This window comes from Salvia hispanica, chromosome 1 (assembly GCF_023119035.1).
Source record: "Salvia hispanica cultivar TCC Black 2014 chromosome 1, UniMelb_Shisp_WGS_1.0, whole genome shotgun sequence".
Lineage (NCBI taxonomy): Eukaryota > Viridiplantae > Streptophyta > Magnoliopsida > Lamiales > Lamiaceae > Salvia > Salvia hispanica.
This window is the reverse complement of record NC_062965.1, coordinates 30406074-30415802: the sequence shown is the minus strand read 5'-3', so window position 1 is coordinate 30415802 and position 9729 is coordinate 30406074. Positions and strand designations below refer to the sequence as shown.

The 9729-nt window shown below is 33.1% G+C and overlaps 1 protein-coding gene and 1 long non-coding RNA gene across 2 annotated transcripts; one reads left to right on the top strand and one right to left on the bottom strand.

The window, feature by feature from the left end:
• Positions 1-5734: 5734 nt before the first annotated feature.
• LOC125202603 lies at positions 5735-7300 on the bottom strand. The gene is made up of 2 exons (XR_007173133.1): positions 7162-7300; positions 5735-7076 (listed from the first exon to the last, which is right to left on the bottom strand). It is a non-coding gene; the product is annotated as an uncharacterized LOC125202603 (long non-coding RNA).
• On the top strand, positions 5915-8908 carry LOC125202602 (endoglucanase 5-like). The gene is made up of 10 exons (XM_048101038.1): positions 5915-6130; positions 6227-6439; positions 6546-6833; positions 6921-7085; positions 7185-7308; positions 7402-7565; positions 7636-7972; positions 8068-8121; positions 8270-8311; positions 8411-8908. The coding sequence occupies exons 1-10, from the start codon at positions 5915-5917 to the stop codon at positions 8698-8700; spliced, it is 1893 nt and encodes a 630-aa protein (XP_047956995.1). The 3' UTR covers positions 8701-8908.
• The last annotated feature ends 821 nt before the right edge of the window (positions 8909-9729 follow it).

The following is a 9729-nucleotide window of genomic DNA, read 5'->3' as shown; positions in this document are numbered from 1 at the left end:
TTTTTGCGGTGTTTTCAAAAGTTTTTTCCATTATTGCGAAGAATGACTAGTAAATCAGTGGGTAAATTTCTTATATACGAATAGTAGTAGTAAAAAACTAAAAATTGCGACTTGGAAATCAGTGGGCAAATTTCTGAAATACGAATAGTGGTAACAAAACATAATATCACTACGACACTACACAATAAATGCATGATGAAAAAGTGTGCCTACATAATGGACAATTTTATAACTATAATGCAAACATTATACTAATAATTAAACAAAATTCACAACACAGTATACGCAAATTAATATTCCTTATTCGTCATTTTTTATTACTACTATTTATGATCATTATATCTTGTAATTGAATGGCTATATTGGTTATGTGTTCTGAATACATTTCTATATATATATAGAAATGTTATGTTAAATCTCTCATTTACTAGTACTGTTTTGTTTTACGGATGATATCATTTTGGAGTAATTGAGTTAGAAATCCAAATTTTGATTTTGTACGGATAAAAGAACTTCCTATATATGTAGTATGTTAGTACTATTGTTCAAGTCATCATGGCAGATTAATTAATTTGATAGATAGATATAGTTATTCATGATAGTAATCTGATTCAATATCATCGAGAGGTAATTCATTCGTTGAATTTACAGATAGTAGATTTATCAACCTTTGGAGGATTAAATCCTGCGTTATTGAGAAGTAAAAAAACGATGAAATTACGGAAGTAAATATTTGTATTTATTGCTACTGCACTATTTATTATCGTTCCTACCACCTTTCATTACGTAAAACGGTCCGTCTAAATGATTGATTCGTTTGAATTTTCAAATGAATTTTAAAACATTCCTTCAAAGTTCCTGTCCAAAATGTACGAAAATGTACGAATTAAAATGAAAGGGATCCAATTTCACGTCTTAACTTAAAAAAAATGTGCACATTATAATAGAAATTATCTAAGAGATAGATAGTATAGTAGGAAAATGAATGTATTTACAACTATAGAGAAAATTGACAGATCAAGTTTTAATTTTCATGTACTTTATAAAATTAATAACATCAATAATAATTTTTGAAATATTAATTAAAATCAAAATAAATATAAAAATAAAATAATACTAATATTATATAACGTGTATATGGAGTATATAATTACGTGCCTACGTCATACATATATAATGGAAGCATGATAATAATTAAAGTTAGAGTGCTTTTTTTTGTGTTTTGAAGGTATGAAGAGTTTCATGCACTTCCATGTATCATAATGAATATTTTATTAAACATGCACAAAACCTCACTTATTTTAGTTGTTAAACTAAGTATGTGGTGAATAATTAAAGTTTAATCATTACAAAAATTAATATCAAATTATGTGTCGTCTCAACTGCATGAATAATGCAAGTTATTGGCCAATATACAAGTGTAGAAATAACTTGCTATGCAAATAAACTTTCATTGTTAATCAAGATACTGCAGTATATACTATTGGGGGATGCAGGAATCACATGTGAATAATTAATCAAAACTATCATTTTCAGTATTTTTTTTTAAATACTCCGAACTCCGAAGTAGACTGTATAAGAGGCCAAAAAAGCTTGCAAATAGTAATTTCTTTCAAAAATTTCGTTTTTATGCTAAAATGAGTAGAATTAGACCAAATAGACTAAATTTAAGGGTTCAACCATTCACGGTCGGAAAAAGAAAATGCTTCTACAACAATTTAATTGTGGTATGTCCAATCTATGACATGAACTATTGGTCCTCATTAATGTTTATATTTATTTTGACTAAGTTTGTACTACAATAGATACCTAATATTGTTCCACGTCCCATTGTCTCCATCACATTCTAACTTCACTATAATTTGCTGCTGCTGATTAGTGCTGAGTCATTGCCCTCTTTTAGTCCTGTAGTTTGCCCAAGGCACCATACTTATCCACACTTTAACAAATATACTAACTACATTTTTCTATATCTATTTAGATAATGCCTTTTAATACTATATTGAATAATGCGCCTATATGAACTTTTTATCTATTAGAATCATGCTTTTATGAGAATCCTAAATCACATAAAGATCAATATTTTATAGGAGTAGTATTTATTACTAATATATATATCTCATATATAAGAAAATATTTTGTATGATAACAATCATGACTCAGCTATGTAATTAAAGGGAAATTGTATTCTCATTCATTAGTTTTACTCAACCAATAATTGAAAGAAAAAAATTCTAGGAAACATGTTGATAATAGCATGTTATTTTAAGATACTCCATATATTTTGAACTCAAATTTAGTTGGTGGGTACATGTCTAATTCATAATATCATAATTAGATCAAACACATTGTTCTTCATAGTCCTCTTAATTAGAAACTTGCTCCTGATCGAATTCTTTGTCTTTAAATAATTCATGTGCATTGATTATAGAAAAAATTATTTGAAAGATTACTAAAAAAGGCTAATTGATTTAGGTGAAAATTGAATGCGTTGTAGGTAGGTGTTATGGAATGGGTTTAAACATTGGGATTGACCTAGTAACAATCCTCACCGAAAGTAGGCCTAATGCATCTTATCCTAGCTACATATAGTTATGATTTCCATAAATCACTAGTTTCCATTCCCCATAATTACTAATACAAGCAATCTTCATTAATCTACAAACAAATTTATTAATCTTACATCAAGCTCATGTGCATTTTCTGGTTTGCCTTTATGAGTGAATATGGTAGGGTACTTGATCAATTTGGGATAGGCCTATTCAAACTTCTAGTGATTTTTGATTGGATTCTTCCTATCCAAGAAATATAACAATAAAACAAGAAAATGAAATAAATGAAAATAGGATGGTCCTGCTTCTGTAAGTCAAAGTAAAGTGAAAAAAGATAGAGCAATCAGATTCAAGGTTGTTTATGCATTAAGGTCGGCCCATTAATTACTGTCAATTTTTTCAATAATTAAATGGGCTTACATTTTATTGATGCTTCCAATGCTGAGTTACTTTGTGCACTTGTTCAAGATCGAGTAATACCAAGGCCAAGACATGGGATATCCATTGGCAATTCAAATAACTACTCCATCATTTTGTTAATTTGCAGGCACCTTAATAGTATCATATTTTGTAGCAGATTGTTATTTATATATTTTACTCCGAAAGTGAATGTTAAACTCGCGATGTGATGGGGCGAGAGATAAGAGCATCTCCAATAGCGGCTAGCCGATTCGCGTCGCTAGCCGGTCGGCTAGCCGAACTATTGGAAACGGCCAGCCGCGAATCAGCAAAAAAATCGGCATGGGCTAGCCGATTTGAGGACGCTGGCCGCCATTGTGGCGAGCCGATCGGCCAGCGATCGGCCAACGCTATTTTTAAATTTTTTTTATGCATTTTTTTAATGTATTTTTTTATGCATTTTTTTATTGCATTTTTAATGTATTTTTTTTATAAATTTTTTTAATTATGTAATTTTAAAATGGGCATACAGAAGACGAGCTAGGCCCAATACAAAATTAAGACCTAAAACAGAAACATGTCATAGCGTCGGCAAACTATAACGGATTCAAGGCATACTAACATTTTTTAATGTATTTTTTTAATAAATTAATGAGGAGTAGAGTGGGGCGGTGGCTCGTGTGTGGAAGCCTGGATTTTTTTTTATTATGTAATTTTTTTGATTTTTAGTTAATGTACTTTTTTTTTATTTAAATAAAATTAACGAATTTTTCCCGTATATGTGTCGTAAATTTAATTTCGTATTTTGTGTTTAATTCCGTAAATGTAGGTGTTTTTTAATTATTTTTATTGCGGCTGGCCTATGACTGACCTAAGGCTAGCCTATTTGAGTAAAATGTTGATGTGTCAGGTGGATTTTTAGTGCTGATGACGTGGCAGAGAAAGAGAATGGTTGGCCTATGACTGACCTATTCTTATTGTGGATGCTCTAATAGACACTCCCTATGAAAAATCACCATTAAGTAACAAAATAAGGGTACTAAACTACTAATAACTTTACTCATCCATTAAATTTCCTCTGTTCACGAAAAGTTTGACACAATTTTCTTGTTGCTGATTCGTTCACAAGAAAAATGTTATTTTCTATTTATAATACTCTCTTCGTTTTTTAAAAATAATAACTATTTTTATTTTATGGACCGTTCCTTAAAAATAGAAATTTTAAAATCTTTCTATATTAGGACATGGACCCCACAATTTATTAACTCTACTTTAATTACTTTTTCTCTTCTTCTCTATTACTTTATTCATTTTTTATATTCTTCTCTCTTCCTTTACCAATTCTTCTCACTTACTTTACCAATTATACATTAAAACTCGTGTCGTTTTAAATGTTTCTATTTTTTGAATACGAAAGAAGTATTATGCATTAGAGTTCACACAATTCACACTATACACCGCATATTTAAAGTGATACTCATATTCCACTCATACACTACCATATTAAAACTTGTAGTAGTATCATTACCATTAGGGGTGGGTCGATACGATATATCGTATCGAAAACGTTGTATCGTGTATCGTATCGAAAATATCGATATGAAAGAATTTCATATCGTTATCGTATCGAAAGTTTCGATATATCAAATTTTGATATATCGAACTTTCGATATAAAAAAATTTCATATCGTTATCGTATTGATATTTCGATATATCGTATCGAAATTCGATATATCGTTAAATATCGATATATATCGAAAATTTCGATATATATCGTATTTTCGATATAAAACGATATATCGCGATATAAGGAAATTCATATCGTTATCGTATCGAAAACTTACGATACGGTATTGTATCGTATCGAAAATTACGATATATCGAAAATTCGATAATTTTTCGATATTTTTCAATACGATACGAGCGATATATCATTTTTTCGATATTTTTCCCCAGCCCTAATTACCATAGCCCATATACAAATGTGACAGTTTTTTGAACGGATTTTTTACTTTTCCCTAATCAAGTTATTATGTACTTGTTGAAACTTTAATTTTCATTAATTCCATTGATAATTTTAAATTGGAAATTTTATCCGGAAAGTAAATATAAACTTTTTTTTTTATGTTTTAGAATAAGTACTAGTACTACAATTTAAAGCCGATCTCAGTTAAATCTAGTAGTACTATAATTTTATTAAAAAAAAAACGTACAAACATATATACCCATTGTCTTGTTCAGGTACATTTTATTTTGTAGAGGCAGACATTATTCCTTCCTATTCCGGAATAAAAAAAAATACTATGATTCCGCGAAAGCCAAACCATTAATCAATCAGCATTTTGTTATATTGTGAAAACACAATTATTTATTTGTGGAAAAAATTAGAATAAATACTCATATAATTGAGGACTCAGAATATAATATTCTTAAATTTTGAATTTAATTGAAATTAGTTTTGAGTTCGGAACGGAACAATAAAAAAACTCTCTGGAGATTTTTGTGCTTCTTAGTTCTCAAACATAAATGGTCAATCCAAATCTTTCCATTTTGTTCATATTAAACTCAATGATACCCGAATTAGAAAGTAGAAAAAAAAGGCTAGGTAAAGAAAAGAATAATTATTTACAAGAATGCACGATACATTAGAGCTCCTAATTCTTGCACTTGTACCAATTCTATGAACCATTGCAATTGCAAACTAAATAAATATAACAAGAATAAAATTCAAAACAACGTGAAGAGCTCAATCTTTTATTCAAAATACATTTCTTTCTCTTATGTCAAAGAACGTGGATGCTACCATGACTCTCTGCTCATATCATGAATCAAATAGTTCATTATGTTTCGTATCTAATTACAAAATAAATGACTAATAATATTCAAACTATATAGAGAGAGATGATTCATATATATCGTACATAGAATTGATCATCTCATTAGCTTGCTCAATACAAAACAAGATGATGAGAGAGTCATCATCACGATCACGTTACATACTGCCCTTGCTCGCTGCCTTACTTTCCCTCCACCCAACCATCATCTCTGCATTCGACTACGGTGACGCCCTCAGCAAGACTTTGTTGTTCTTCGAGGCACAACGGTCGGGTAAACTACCTGCGAACCAGCATGTAAAATGGCGCGGTGACTCAGGCCTTGGCGACGGTCATGGCCAAGGGGTTCGTACCTTAGACTTCACACAATCTAATCTTCTTTTGGGTGCGAAAATACGAGTAAGCGCATAAACATAAAACACGTTTTCTCTACATTAACAGGTGAACTTGGTTGGAGGATATTACGATGGGGGAGATCATGTAAAGTTCGGGCTGCCCATGGCGTTCGCTTCGACGATGCTGTCGTGGAGCGCCGTTGATTTCAAGACAGAGTTGGTGAAGTCCAATCAAATGGGACCCACTTTGGAAGCCATCAAATGGGGCACAGATTACTTCATAAAAGCTCATCCTCAGCCTAATGTTCTTTGGGGACAGGTACACAATCCTACACTATTTTATGATCATAAGCTCGTCACTCCACCGACTAGACCGCATGTGTGACAACTTTACAACTACTTCTTTCCGGTTCTGACAATGGCAGGTCGGAGACGGAGTGTCGGACCATTACTGCTGGGAGCGTGCAGAGGATATGACAAGCCCAAGGACGGCGTACAAGCTGGATCCCGAGCATCCCGGGTCGGACCTCGCGGGAGAAACCGCTGCTGCCCTGGCCGCTGCCTGCCTTGCCTTCAAGCCTTATGATTCCGCCTACTCTGACCTTCTGCTAGTGCATGCTAAGCAGCTTTTCTCATTTGCAGACAGATTCAGAGGCTTTTACCATGATTCTGTTCCATGTGCAAAGCAGTTCTATACATCAACTGGTTATTCAGTATGTGTTTGAATCCATCTCCAAGATTATTTTTTCTTCAAAAAATGTTGTGTTTCTTGAACTGACTCTGGCACTTTTGCATCCTAGGATGAGCTGCTGTGGGCTGCAACGTGGCTGTATCGCGCTACAAATGACGAGTATTATCTGAAATATGTCGTCGAAAACTGTGAGTCATTGGGTGGAACTGGATGGGCTGTGAAGGAGTTCTCTTGGGACAACAAGTATGCTGGAGTTCAGATTGTTCTGTCAAAGGTAATACCCCACAAATTCTTACAAAAGGGCTCATTATATCCTACTTATAAGGTAAAATTAGTCGTAAAACGGTTACCTTGTGGTCTGAAATGTGTGTAGGTATTGATGGATGGAGGTGGAGGAGCATACACTTCCACACTGCAGCAATATCAAGCCAAGGCTGATTACTTCACATGTGCCTGCATGCAGAAGAACGACGGCTACAACGTCCCAATGACTCCTGGTGAGTAGCATCAGCATCTCGATTTCATCATTTTCGACCATATTCTTGCAGGAAACATCCATTTTTGAACAATGTTGTTATGGTTCTCTTTAGGTGGACTGCTCTATCTACATCAATGGAACAATCTACAGTATTCTGCCTCTGCTGCATTCGCTATTGCTGTCTACTCCGAATATCTTGCAAAGGCGAAAGGCGTTGTGAAATGCCCAGAAGCCCAACTCCAGCCTCAAGATCTCCTAGTGTTTGCCAAATCACAAGTATATATCTTATCATCTTCTTCTTCCTGTTTCCTGTAGAATTTGCTACTGAGACCAATCTATGGGGCAGGCTGATTACATTCTTGGCAAGAATCCCAAGAACTTGAGCTATGTAGTCGGCTGTGGTGACAACTATCCGGTCCATGTTCATCACAGAGGTGCATCTATTGCTCCCATCTCCCTTCTCCGTTCTGCAGTGGGATGCGTTGATGGATTTGAGAAGTGGTACAAACGCTTGGAGGCCAATCCTAACATCATATATGGAGCCCTTGTCGGCGGTCCAAATGCCAACGATGAGTTCATCGATGATAGATCTAATTATGAGCAGACTGAGCCAACATTGTCAGGAGCAGCCCCTCTTGTAGGCCTATTCTGCAAACTCCACAGCCTTCCTGGAAAGTCTGCAGGTAAATCGACTCCCCGTCTCTAAATCTTTCTAGAGACATTTGTTTCATGTGGTTTCAATGGAATTTGCTCAACCAAATTCGCCTTGTTTTCGCAGATTCATATAAGAAAGAAACACCGAAACCTTCCACTCCTTACCACAAGCCACAAGGTCTGAGAGATTTCTGCTTTCTTGAATTAAACACACACAAAAGCACATATGAACATAGAAAAAACAACAATTTCTCATTTGGGACTTTTTACATACAAATGATATGCTTTCCATCATAAATCATAATTTCGCCCCTTTGATTTTACAGGATCATCACCCACATCTACACCAGCCTCCACACCCAAATCAGGTGAAGAACTGAAACATAATCCCCATTTCCACATTCACATTCACATTCACACACATACTCCTATAATAATAAATTGACAATAAAGTATGGTTCTTGCAGACACCCCCATAGAGTTTCTTCACTCAATCACAAAAACATGGACTGTGGGGAAGGAAACGTATTACCGGCACAAGGTTGTAATGAAGAATGTTTCCAATAAGCCAATTTCAGAGATGAAGCTCTACTTTGAAAATCTGACGGGATCGTTGTGGGGTCTCATTCCGACAAAAGAGAAAAACATGTATCAATTCCCTCAATGGCTCAAGGTGTTGAATCCTGGCTCTGAATGCAGTTTCGTCTACATTCAAGGCGGTGCTCAAGCCAAGATTTCTATTCAAAGCTACCATTAATTTTTAAGCATTTCAATTAACAAATTTCCTACACATATGTACGACAAACAAATTAATTTGATTTTTGGGCCTTTTTGACTATTTGTATCGTAACACTTCAATATTTGTTATACTTCATTTTCATTCATTATAACTTGGGTTGGAAGTTGTATATTCTCTTTTTTGTAACACTTCAATATTTGTTATACTTCATTTTCATTCATTATAACTTGGGTTGGAAGTTGTATATTCTCTTTTTTGTTATTAATCCCATATATATAATCAGTTTTTGTTAAAAGAAGAATAATTGATCTCTCAATAGGGAAAGATGAATAATTGGTAACAATTGGGAATTTTAATTAAAAGAGTGAACTAAAAAAATAGTTATTGGATTATGTGTTTATCTCGCCGATGAACCCTGGATTTTATAAATATTCTCAGACAATCCTGGACTTTAAAAATATCCCCAAACAACCCTGGACTAAGCATTTATCTCAAAAATGGTCTTTTTTCACTGTTTCGTGACGAAGATACCCTTTTGAGGGATTTTGGGGGGTTTGGACAATTTGATCTTTTTACATTTTAAATCTGATATTATTTCAGTTATGTACTAAATCTGATATTATTTCAAAATTATCATTCTTTTTCTCTTTTGGCATCCTTCACTTTGTTTCTTTATTTCAATATTAGGTTTAATTTTATAAAATTAAATTTTAGAATTCTATTTTTATATCAATAAAAAAAATTAATTATTAAAATTACTATTAAATAACAAATTAATAGTTTTAATCAATATTTGATAGTGTCTAATATTTAATCAATAAGGTACGACGACGCCATAGTTTTAATCAATATTTAATAGTTTTAATTATAAATAGATCATATAACACGATTTAGTCAACTTCATAATATTTTTAGTCAAATTCTCCTATACATTAGATGCATATTTATTTCGGAATAAATCGTGTCATATGATCTATTTATGATTAAAATTATTAAATATTGATTAAATCTAAGGTGTCGTTGTACCTTATTGATTAAATATTAGAC